Genomic DNA, 13,296 nt, shown 5'->3' with positions numbered 1-13,296 from the left:
TACAACTTGTAAGTTGGCTATTTTGGGCCATTCCTAAAGAGGATCTGAGGTTCCGTGGCTCTGGAAGACAATTGTCAAGTCAGCGAAAATAACTGAAGGTGTCATAGTGATGTCATTAGTCCCCCTTTTGTGGAAATGTAATACTACAACTCTGAAGTCTCTTTTACTGTAATTTGTAAAACATCAAACTGTTTATGAGCCCAGCTGTTGGTTGGGTCTAACCACTTGACATGTTATGTATGACCTATGTTATTTGACATAATTTCTGCTAAATCATTGACATTATTGCAGTGCTGTCATTTCATTTAACCAGAACTGTAGTGTGACAGGTTGTGGCTATGTTGTGACAGGTGAACGGCAGGAAGTTGTACCAACCAGAAGATGGGGTGCAGCTGACAGTTATTGATGGGCAAGATGGGAAGGTGGTAGAAAACAAAGGCTTCAGGAACTCCATCTTACAGGGGATCCCGGCACAGATAGACAACTACGTCAGTGGACTGAGAGACGGGTAAAAGCTGCTCTATTAAAAGTCCAACTACACCAAAAGTCCTTCAATAGTTTGTACTAACATTTGTACGTATTATATCTTCATTTGTTTCCTTTCAGTCAGAGCGGAGGACCCTATTGTTATTTGAATGTTTATTTTTTTTTGTTCATCATTGCGCAGGCAAAAGAGGTGCTTGGGCTAAACCTACATTCTTCAAAATGTGCACACCCATCCGACTCGGCGAAAATGCCAATCTGATTTAAGGGTCGTACAAAAGTTGGAAAAAATAGCTCAATAGCGCCCCCTTGGTATGTAAAACACAGTTTTTGCCCCCTATCACCAATTGACCTGAATTTTGGCACACATGTCCGGTTGTGTCAGCCCGACAACTAAGTATTTGGGCGCATTAAGCTCTGCCTACTTAGAATTTCCGCTATATTTAATTTTGTGAAAAACTATTTTATTCCCAACTCTTCCTAAATGCTAGGTTTGATTTTTACAAAATTGACAGTGGATCATTAAAGGTTCAATTTCACCAAAATATATCAAAAGCTTGTTTATATCTCATTGTGTTCAGAAGAAAAGGACCAATGGACTTCAATAGAGAAAATTCAACTAAATTCAACAAAGCAGCCCTCGCAGTAGGTTCAACATAGATAGACAACATTTGATAGGCGTATGTACCACATATAAACTTAAAAATAACTCTCTTGGGACCATGCTCTAAACCGTACCAGAAGTCGGCCAATTTCATTTTCGTCCTTCATTTCTAGTTCAAATTGCCATACTTTCCCAGTAGGTGGCGCTCTGACTATGAGTTAATATTGGCATGCAGAAGTCTTCCAGCCATGCCTCTCATAAAGCATGTTAACTTTGGAACGGTTTTGACAAAGTACAGTTGAGTTACAACAGCTTGCTTACGAACCATATGAAAGTCGTCACACCACTTCCACGCCGTTCCATGAAACCTCAAGCTTTTGATCACTTTTAATACATATTTTTTATCTTTATATATATTTATATACATATTTACATATACAAAATATATATACATATTTTCCAGAGGTCAACCTTTCTGCGGAAAAGAGGAAATATTTGTCTGTCATCAAATCAAATGACAGAACTCAGTCAGTGCTTCCCAGATCTTTCTGCCATTGAGAACGAATTCAAGTTGTTCTCGACTCCCTTCTTGATGATGCAGAAGAAGTGAAGAGAGTCTGAACTAGAACTGATGGAGATGTAGTGATGATTCTCTGAAGAACCAGCTTCAGTTTCTCTCCCTACCGACTTCTACTGGAGTTTGGAAAAGGCCTCGTGATTTTTTAAAATATATATTATATATTTAAAAAAAAGGATATATATATGCATAATTTACCTCATTTGATTCATTTTGCCATATACCTCACCTGAGTGGCCCAGACTTTCAGATATTTTTCTGTTTGTGACCCTCGGTGAAAAAAGTTTGGACACACTAATATATAGGTGTATATATATATATATATATATGTATATATATATATATATATATATATATATATATATATATACACCTATATATTAGTGTGTCTATATATATATATATATATATATATATATATATATATATATATATACACCTATATATTAGTGTGTCCAAACTTTATATATACATATATATATATATATATATATATATATATATGTATATATATATATATATATATATATATATATATATATATGTATATATATATATATATATACATACGTCGGCTTCCCCCGACGTGCTGGAGCGAGGACCCAGTCACAGCTTTAATTTTGTTTGTTCTTTGATGATGCATGGGGCAAGAAACTGCATTAAATTGCCACAAGGTTATTTTACACCAATGCATTCATGATCAGTTGAAGTCACTTTAATGACAAATAGAGTCACAGGCCAGTATAACAAACGGCTTAAAAGACACAGCCAGAGGTGTCAAGTAACGAAGTACAGACGACTTTTTACTTCTACACTTCTCCTTACATTTTAAAAATAGCCTCGTTACTATTTCATTTTGGTTTGTTTTCACTCCGGCTTGTCATCATTCAAAAACACACACACAAAAAACCTCTCCGCCCCGTTGCCCACAGATACGTGCGCGCGCACACAGGTGAGCGCTGAGCACACACACACACACACACACACACACACACACAGGTGAGCGCTGAGCACACACCAGCAGACAGAGAGCGTCGAAAAATATGTCGCGTGAAAAGTAGACCGCTATATCTGCGTTTTGAACGCTCCCAGGGTGAAGATGCAACAGCAGCTCTCCTATAAGGAGCAGCGGAGTTCTGCTCGCATCGGAGCAGCTCTCTGAACCCGGAGCAGCTCTCTGGACCCGGAGCAGCTCTCTGGACCCGGAGCAGCTCTCTGAACCCGGGGGCAGCTCTCTGAACCCGGGGGCAGCTCTCTGAACCCGGAGCAGCTCTCCTGCTCCAGGTGAAACGAGCCAAAGTGCTCGTGTCTTCTACCAACAATGAGCTGCTGGCTTCACATATTACAAAAGTACAAAGTACATGGATATAAAACTAAGTCATTAATAAATACATGGACAAATGCCTGTACTTTCGGGTAAATGGTTACGGTACGCCGTTAACAGGCTACGCTTGCACATGCGCGATTTGACGCGACGCCGTGAGCTCCGTGAGCTCGTCTTTTCTTGCTGTTGCGTTTCTCAAAATAAAAAAACAGATCTAAGCTCAATATTGAGCATGAATTGAGAGAGGCCGTATCAAATCTACAACCCCGTTTATAACATATGTGTCGAGGAAAGCAGCTCACTGCTCCACTAATACTGATACAACCTGATGGCTCACATATCTGCACTCATTCTGTTTTGTTTGGCAAAAAAAATTAAAAGCTTATTGTTTTCCACAATGAGCTATTTAGTAATACTAAATACAAGTAATTTTTTGCACAGATAGAACTTACACAAAACATTGTCTGATGGGGCAATCTGATTTACTTGAAAGTGATTGCAATTGTCTTTATTCTGTTATTTATAAAAGCACAGATGAGTCACACAATTATGTTATTTACAAAAAAAGTTTGAGAACCACAGCTTTAAGTGTTTGTGTCGGAGTCGCCGCCTATTTTGCACTATTACAATACTTTTAGGCAACTAGTTATCATGTCTTCCGCTCCATGAAACACATGTTAATGCTCAGTAGTACACATATGGTACTTTAATGTATTTGCATTGTAATAAAATGTGATCATTTTAAATGGGCATATATGCAGCTGAAACGGGTAGCCCAGTGCATCCCACATTTTTCAACATAACATTTTAAAACATAGTCATTATGGCCTTTATAAAAATGATTGTTTTGGGGGAGGTGGGGTAGTGCACTATAGGCCCCTGAGACGCGGCTTAAGAGTTTGTCCTTAATGGAAAAAAAAACATTCCCCTTACATTACTTTTACTTTTATACTTTTAAGTAGTTTTTAAACCAGTACTTTTACACTTTTACTTAAGTAAAAAGCTTGAGTTGATACTTCAACTTTTACAGAAGTATTTTTAAACCCTAGTATCTATACTTCTACTTGAGTAATGAATACTTTTGACACCTCTGCATGCAGCTAATATCAGCTTAATGTAAATAGTAAAATTAAGAGCTGTCTCTCACTCTTTCTCTAGTTCAATCGTCCTCATTACATCTAAAGGCCGTCTGGTTACCAGAGGAACCTGGACTAAAGTCTTGGAACGACTTGGAGCAGACAAAAGCATCAAATTGAAAGGTAACTACCTACAGTGGCTTGCAAAAGTATTCATACCCCTTGAACGTTTTCACATTTTGTCACATTACACGCCACAAACATAAATATATTTTATTGGAATTTTATGTGAAAGACCAACACAAAGTGTCACACAATTGTGAAGTACAATGAAAATTATACATGTTTTTAAATTTTTTTTCACAAATAAAAAACTGAAAAGTGCAGTGTGCAAAATTATTCAGCCCCCCTGAGTCAATACTTTGTGGAACCGCCTTTTGCTGCAATTCCAGCTGCAAGTCTTTTGGGGTTTGTCTCTACCAGCTTTGCACATCTAGAGACTGAGATTTTTGCCCATTCTTCTTTGCAAAACAGCTCAAGGTCAGTCAGATTAGATGGAGAGCGTTTGTGAACAGCGGTGTTCAGATCTTGCCACAGATTCTCGACTTCTCGACTTTGACTGGGCCGTTCTCACACATGAATATGTTTTGTTTTAAACCATTCCATTGTAGCCCTGGCTTTATGTTTAGGGTCGTTGTCCTGCTGGAAGCTGAACCTCCGCCCCAGTCTCAAGTCTTTTGCAGACTCCAACAAGTTTTCTTCCAAGATTGCCCTGTATTTGGCTCCATCTATCGTCCCATCAACTCTGACCAACTTCCCTGTCCCTGCTGAAGAGAAGCACCCCCAAAGCATCATGCTACCACCACCATGTTTGACAGGGTGGATGGTGTGTTCAGGGTGATGTGCAGTGTTCAAAAAGTTCAATTTTGGTCTCATCTGACCACCTTCTTCCACATGTTTGCTGTGTCCCCCACATGGTTTCTGGCAAACTGCAAACAGGACTTCTTATGGTTTTCTTTTAACAATGGCTTTCTTCTTGCCACTCTTCCATAAAGGTCAGATTTGTGGAGTGGAGCCCAATAGTTGTCCTGTGGACAGATCCCCCACCTGAGCTGTGGATCTCTGCAGTTGGTCCAGAGTCACCATGGGCCTCTTGGCTGCATCTCTTTCAGTGCTCTCCTTGTTCGGCTGTAAGTTTAGGTGGACGGCCGTGTCTTGGTAGGTTTGCAGTTGTGCCGTACTCTTTCCATTTCCGGATAATGGATTGAACAGTGCTCCGTGACATGTTCAAAGCTTGGGAAATCTTTTTATAGCCTAACCCTGCTTTAAACTTTATCTCTGACCTGTCTGGTGTGTTCCTTGGACTTCATGGTCCTGTTTGCTCCCCAGTATTCTCTTCTTAAACCTTTGAGGCGTCACAGAACAGCTGTATTTGTACTGAGATTAGATGACACACAGGTGGACTCTATTTAGTCATTCGGTCAACATTCAATCATTCAGCAGTCATCAGGCAACTTCTGAAGGCAATTGGATGCACTCAGAGAAAAGGGGGCTGAATAACTTTGCACACTGCACAGTTTTTTATTTGTGATTTTTTTTTTTAAATCATGTATAATTTTCTGTGCACTTCACAATTGTGTGACACTTTGTGTTGGTCTTTCACATAAAATCCCAATAAAATATATTTATGTTTGTGGCGTGTAATGTGACAAAATGTGCAAACGTTCAAGGGTATGAATACTTTTGCAAGCCACTGTATATCCGTACTTGTGTTGTTTTTACTATGTCTTCTTTGCACTTTACCCTATGCTGCTATAATCACGTAAATTTCCCCACTGCGGGACTAATACAGGATTATCTTATCTTATTTTGTTAATTCAAAGCTTTATTAATAATGTTGACATTCAAATTCTAAATCAACATTTGAATGCTACACAGGTTGTTTGTTTATTTGTATGTAGATGTATTGTGTTAAAATTAAATATTTTGTATTTCTTCACAGTTGCAGATAAATATTAAAGTAAAGTAATATTGTTAGTATTATACTATGAATTTAATTTGATTTCAGTGGTGTCTGTATAAATGATTGTTTCCACCTCCTGTGATTCAGAGTGTTTTAAAGTCAAAATGTATTTCAAAATTATAGATGTAATCATTTCCAAAATTCACATGTTTTTATCGAATACAATTAAGACAGTGAAAGTAGCTAGCAGCACTAGCTATAAAAGTTGCAAGAGCGGGAAACAGTATCCTCTGAGGCCTCCCTTCAAAGCCACTCCTCCAAAATTGTCATTATGAATATAAACATCCTATGCTATTATACTCACAGCTGTCAAGAGCAGCTTGTGTAAGACCGCAATGAGTGCACGAATATGAACAGGCAGGCAGGTAGACAGACAGGTGCCCACATCCTGGATGTATCCTTTACACTCTTGCTCATGGTCTGCTTTGCCTCAAAATAACCTTCTTGTTTTTCCCAAAATTAGATAATATATTCAGTAAAATTAAGAGCAGTTAGTGACAGTGTGGGTTCTACGGTAACGTAGCTCTGCTTAGGCCCGTGCTTCCAGTGTTCAGAGCCAGAGGCTATTGTTGCATTGCTGATAAACATCCTGGTGCTCTGGTGATGTCACTGACTTTAATGTATTCGGCCTCCTGCAGATAAACTGGCATTTGTGGGCTTCAAGGGCTCCTTCCAACCTGACTGGATCCATGTGGAGGTAGATGCCAACCGAGCCAAGATCCATCAGGTCCTGCCTGTCCCTGTGATCCACAAGATGAAGCTATGAAAGACAGGCAGAGTGGGGAGAAGAGCAAAAAGAGACTATGACGCCCCCAGATAGTGACACACTGCAGTCAGTTACTCCAAGACATTGTCAAGAATCAGTGGTGTTTTTTCTAGATTTGGCAATGAGAAAAAATGATGTGATTTGGTGTGTTGACCCTCTCCCATTGCCTCACCATTAATTGGATCTTTGTAAGCAAGCCCACCAGTGGAGGACTTTAAGATGACAACACGCCCTCTTGAGGCCATATTTGAGGTCCTTATCTCAAATAAGCAACAGTGACAGACAGTTGTTTGCAGAAAACTGAACACTATCATTGTGTCACTAACATAATTCTTTACGTGATGTTGGCTTGTCACCTAAAGTAACCATTGGATTTGGTTAACTAACCAAACATGAAAACATCTGTTTTTATCTGGTTTCATGTTAACATTAACATTGGCCTATTGGTTATTCGGTAGGCTTGTTAGTTCTCTGACTTTAAAATTAACTAAAGTCTTGTTACATTCCAAGACAGTCTTTTAACATTTTGTACATATTCTGCCATCTAAAAGACTTCTCTATTGCACTCTGACACTACAGAAATAATGGCTTTTGGTATCCCTGTTAGATGACACTGTTAGAAAGAGCTTTTTGGAGGGAGAGCCATGTTTGAAATGAACTAGTTCATACAACGAGTCGATATGTCTAAAGACAACATGAACAGTCACATGGGAAAGACCTTGCAATTGAGGCTGAGATGTGAATGTAAGTGACTACACGTAAGAGGGTTAGGGTTAAGAGGAACTGTGTGAAAAAATGAAAAGGTGAATTTTACACCTCTAAGCTCACCTGTGAAAGTCACTGGTTGATGTGGGTGTGATTGGTAGTTTGGGAAAGTTACAAAAATCAAAGAAGCACTTAATTTGAAGCATACTGACTGGCAGATAATGCTGTTAGACAGGGCTGTTTGAGGACTAAAATCTGACAATATCCTCTACAGCACATTGCAGCACATACAAATTTGAAGTGGATCTGATAAAATCCCTAGGAGGAGTTTGTTAGAATATAGCACCTAGAAATAGGCTAAAATGAATGGAAAATTCACACAAAAATCAAAATGGTCAACTTCCAGTTAGGTTTAGAGCATGGGCCCAATATACTTTTTTTTAAATCTACATGTGATACCTACCAAATTGTGTACATCTATGTCAAACTACTGCAAGGGCTGCTTTGTCGAATGTTTGTCAAAATGTTGTAGGGGGCGCTATCGAGGCAATTTATGACAGTAAAGGCTAAAACCCATGTATCATCAATTTGTTAAGGCTTTACATACACAATTTGAGACTGATCTGGTCAACATACATCAAAGTATAAGACGTGTCATTTCCTTTTGCCAAGTAGGCAGCGCTATGACAATGTACATTTTTTGCATGGAATTGTGTTCAGCATGATGCATGAGAAATTTGGGACGGATTGGATAATGTATCTTTAGTTACAACAACTTCCTCTTTCTTGGCGAACTGCACGAAATGGGCGTGTAATGGCTGGCGCCATGTCAAGGCAGTTCAATGACGACGCACCATTTTGATAACTTTTCATCATGAAGGTCTTCAGATCATCCTTGACCAAATTTGAATGATTGCAACAAAATTGTAGGAGTTCGTTAATTTATAACACCTGAAAACGATGAAAAATGGACAAAAAAGCGGAGATTGGCCGATTCACTGCAGCGCCCCCTAGTGTATAGAATGAAAATGACAGGTGAGTTAAAGAATGCGAAATCCTTTAACTTACCCTGTCGCTGGCCATATGCACGTATGCTACACATTTGGTGATGGTAGGCCATGTGTTTTTGAAGTTGTGTATTTATGTACTAAGCCACGCCCCATCCATCCATCTATCCATTTTCAGCCGCTTATCCGGGGTCGGGTCGCGGTGGCAGCAGGTTCAGCAGGCCGACCCAGGCTTCCCTCTCACCCGCAACACTTTCCAGCTCATTCTGGGGGATCCCGAGGCGTTCCAAGGCCAGCCGGGAGATATAATCCCTCCAGCGTGTCCTTGGTCTGCCACACCCCATAGAGGTTAATTGGTTCTAAACACAATGAGATCAGCAAGCTTTTGATGACATTGATCATATAATGATCAACAGCCAATTGGTATCAATCAGACACAGCGTGTAGGAGGAGTTTGCAATAATGTGTTTTTCACTAAATTAAAAATGGCAGAAAATCTAAGTCAGCAGAGCTTATGTTTTGATATATTTTTTTTGTAGAGCAGACAAAGCAGCGTTGTCGGTGCGAGGGCCCTAATAAAGTTGTTGAATGAAGAGGGCTTAAGTTGTCCTCAGTCATTGTTGTTTTCCATTCCAATTATAGGATGACATGAGCAAGTTGATGGTATTGTTACTCAATGGGGGAGTCTTGTTGGATGTGCCAATTACCTCCAGATCAGATGCCTGAACCAGCTCAACTGACGAATGTGTTCTTGAAAGATCAAGAACCCTTGCGAACAGCAGAGCAATTCACTTGGAATAGGGAAGACTGTAACCACGATAGAGCAATACGTTTCTGAGTTCAGACACTGAGGCCCTCAGTCCCAACGATCTTGGGAAGGTTATCCAATCACTAGCGAAGTCTCTTGAAAATCTACACAGAGGCAGGTTTGAAGAGAGAATAGAGAAGAAAGAAACAAAAAGAGAAATGTTCTTTGTTTTGCATCTGACCAGTGACCACAAATATTGTGATGTCATCCCATGTCCCACGTTTTTTTTTATGTCAGTGTTTGTGATCCATATGTCTGTATTTTTGGAGTGAACCAGCCAGAAGCCCATGATTATATAAAAGATTAAATTACATTTTCCATTGAATGTCAGATCAGGGAATCTTTAAATGTGCAATTTCCTCATTTTAAAATAACAGTCAAACTGGCGAGAAAAACTATTCTCCTCCCTTTGCCGAAATAGCTGGTCTTTTTTCGGAAGTTTAGCAGTCATTTTCTGTTTTGTTTTTTAATGTGTTTTTAAAAATCCAGATTGCTAAGAGATATATTTTATACTTATTTATTGTACAGGCACAGTTGATCAAAATCAAAAAGGGCCATCTTTTGAGTTGTAATGTTTTTACTGTCCTGTATGTACTATTTGTATGTAAGAAACCATTATCTCCATTTTAAAAGATTTGTATCAGACACTCGTACTGCATATATTCATATGACTCTTGGTAAAGTTGGCTTGCTTTAAAGTGTACCCCAAATTAATGTGTTGTATATGTGGATTGGGCCTGTAAAGTATTGAAGTTCCATGACTTTGAATTTCTTTGACGACTTTTGTAAAGAAATAAATGATTATGACTGAATGCCTTGTGACTGAACAATACATTGTTTGTTCATGCCGAACAAGCAACTGGGCTCTACATCAGTCCAGTGTCTGTGTGTTTCCAGTATGAACCAAAGTGGATAGCAAAGGTTTACTTTTTTTTTTCAAATCTTGTTGCTAGGACCAAGCCGACACATGATGGGGCAAGACTTTTAACCCCAAATTGCTCAGTGTATGTGAATGTTAGTTACTCCTGATGGGATAATAAAAGAAAATCACTAACCAACACCGTACTGTGGAAAATCAAGGGAGCCAACAGTATGCTGTAGAAACTTAGAATAACTGAGAATATTCTGGAGAGAATCACAGAATCACAGGTGTGTGTTCTGGTGTCATTCCTGAGATCAGTCCTACGGGATCTTCTTGCAGTTGACGGAATTCCTAGCTGGCAGTGTAGTTACATCTAAAACTTTCGCTATTTCAACCTTACTGACCGCTAGATGACTTTTATGAACAGAGTTGTGAGGAATTTCACGTACATACCTCATACAGCTCAAGCAGAGGGACTTGACTGTCAGAATTGAAGCTTGTATCCCTGGGTTAGGGTGGAAACACAGGCTTGCATTGGCAACAAAAACCTTGGCTCCAAAACTGGCAGAAGTATTACAAATCTGGATGCGCATCTGGATGCACATCAGGATGCACATCTGGATGCGCATCAGGATGCACATCTGGATGCACATCTGGATACACGTTTACTATACATTTATTACACATTTACTACACAACAGGCTACGCATTTACGACACATTTACTACACATGTACGACACATTTACTACACATCTGGATGCGCATCTGGATGCACATCTGGATGCACGTTTACTACACATTTGTTACACATTTACTTCACAACAGGCTACGCGTTTACGACACGTTTACTACACATGTACGACACTTTTACTAGTCATTTGGATACACATATGGATACACGTTTATTACACATTTACTACACAACAGGCTACGCTTTTACGACACATTTACTACACATGTACGACACATTTATTACACAACTGGAGGCACATCTGGATGCACATCTGGATACACGTTTACTACACATTTATTACACATTTATTACACATTTACTACACATGTACGACACATCTGGATACACATCTGGATGCACATCTGGACACAGCTGGACAGTTAATCCTATCTTAACGAAGTTTGTGAAGAATGCTTTGTGCATCTTCCGCGGACACTTAAGTAGAACTTTCCTGGATCTCGGAAGCTAAGCAGGGTTGGGCCTGGTCAGTACTTGGATGGGAGACCGCCTGGGAATACCAGGTGTTGTAAGCTATTTTCACACCTGATAATTATCACTCCAGGTCAATAAAACTCCCTTTGGTAGGCTCAGTTTTCGCTTACGGCCACATCACGCCCGATCTCGTCTGATCTCGGAAGCTACACTGCAAAAATTCAGCTTCCAAAAACCAGAAAAAAAAGTAATAAAATGAGGGAAATATTACTTGAAATAAGACAAATTATCTGCCAACAGAACAGGAAATTTTGACTTGCCAAGGTTTCTTGAAACAAGTAAAAGTATCTAGACTTGAAGAACCCCAAATTATCTTAAAACTAGTGTGGCCAGATGAAAAATAAGTACATTTGTCTTGATACAATGAAAATATTTAAGAATTACTTTCTCAATATGTAGGAAAATGTGCTTAAATTCGGCCAGCGCAAGTAACATCATCCTGCAATAACGCTATATGTTAGGCAATATATCTTAAAATCAGTAAAGCTACACTAAAAACTTGTACATTTGTCTTGATACAATGAAAATATTTAAGAATTATTTTCTCAATATGTAGGAAACTTAGCTTAAATGTAGCATCCAATGCTCTTGCACTATTCTTGAAATAAGGTGAAATACCATGAAGTTTACATAGAAAAATACCATATGCTTAAAATCAGTAATTAAATAAAAATGCGATACTGCTACTATAAATGTGACAGGCTTACTTAAAGAAAAACACAATTTCAATGCATTTCTTTTCACTTCTTTATTGTTTTTAAACCAACTAAGCCCTTTTTCAAGGGTAAAAAAACACAGCAATGTGTCATAAAAGTAAAGTAATAAAACATACAATATTAATCTCTTAAACTTAGAGGAAGGGAAGTAAAAGTCTTCACCTAACGGTTCTCCATCAGCCATTGACTGTTCAGTTATCAGGATCGGAAATGAAAACAATGGTATGCAACCCTATTCAGTAATGAACTTTTTACACTCGACCATAGCCTTTTTATACGAAGATGTTATGTCTCGGTCGTGGATGGCGTCCAAGACAACTTCTGTCTGCAGCACAGAGAGGAGTGTCGCTATACACTTAGGGTAGGTTAAGTGAAAGATATAATAACAGGCCATAACATACATCAGGCTGGCATAGATGTCCTCTTTTGGAAAGGTCAGCACAGGCATGGTTCCAATGGCCAGTATGCAGCTGGTTTCGCAGACAATGATGACAGGGCTGAGGAGTGGTCTTGCTTGAAGAAAGGTGTTGGGGTCTTCTGTAGACTAGCACAAAAAGAAAAACAAATATCACCATTAAAAACAATTCACTCGTATGTTATGGTGAAAATGATCATACAAATGTCTTACCTCAAGTATGTGAAGCACTGCCTCACTTGCATGTCCTAACTTCCTGGGTGGAGCCACAGGTGACGGGAACATGTCTGTCAAAGCCTTCAACATTGCAATTGAGTGCTTTACTGTTAAAAACAAAAACAGTTTCATTTGATTTACTGCAGCCAGTTATTTAAACATGCATCAAAATGTACATATAACTACCTTTGTCTTGCAGTGGAGGCCTTAAGACCTTTTTGAAAACCCCATGAAACTGTGCCTTCTCGAAAAAGCTTTCCCAGCAGGTCTTCAGTTCATGCATGAAGTTGGAGTTACCTCGATCAAGGACCCGCTGAAGTTCATCCATTAGCTGACAGACAGTGAGACAAAGAGATGGAAAATAAATATTAAAATCTACATTCGTTGTTGTTTATAATAATACCAGTGTTCCTAACAGTAAGGTATTTAACACTGCTTTGTTCCCATATGACAAAAAAAAATAAAAATATTTGGCACATTTGCGAACC

At 39.0% G+C, this 13,296-nt stretch overlaps 1 protein-coding gene across 1 annotated transcript in view; it reads left to right on the top strand.

The window, feature by feature from the left end:
* The window catches only part of cemip (cell migration inducing hyaluronidase 1), a gene marked incomplete at its 5' end in the record, with an annotated part of 138,084 nt that extends 130,955 nt beyond the window's left edge, over nt 1-7,129 (top strand). Inside the window, 3 exons of the mRNA XM_079217571.1 lie at nt 351-508; nt 4,147-4,247; nt 6,726-7,129. Of these exons, the coding sequence (XP_079073697.1) occupies nt 351-508; nt 4,147-4,247; nt 6,726-6,853 (387 nt within the window). The 3' untranslated portion in view covers nt 6,854-7,129. The remainder of the gene's footprint in view (nt 1-350; nt 509-4,146; nt 4,248-6,725) is intronic.
* Nucleotides 7,130-13,296: the final 6,167 nt, after the last annotated feature.

Source organism: Taurulus bubalis (assembly GCF_910589615.1).
Source record: "Taurulus bubalis genome assembly, chromosome: 4".
Lineage (NCBI taxonomy): Eukaryota > Metazoa > Chordata > Actinopteri > Perciformes > Cottidae > Taurulus > Taurulus bubalis.
The sequence above is the reverse complement of the archived record's forward strand: the minus strand, read 5'-3'. Positions and strand labels throughout refer to the sequence as shown.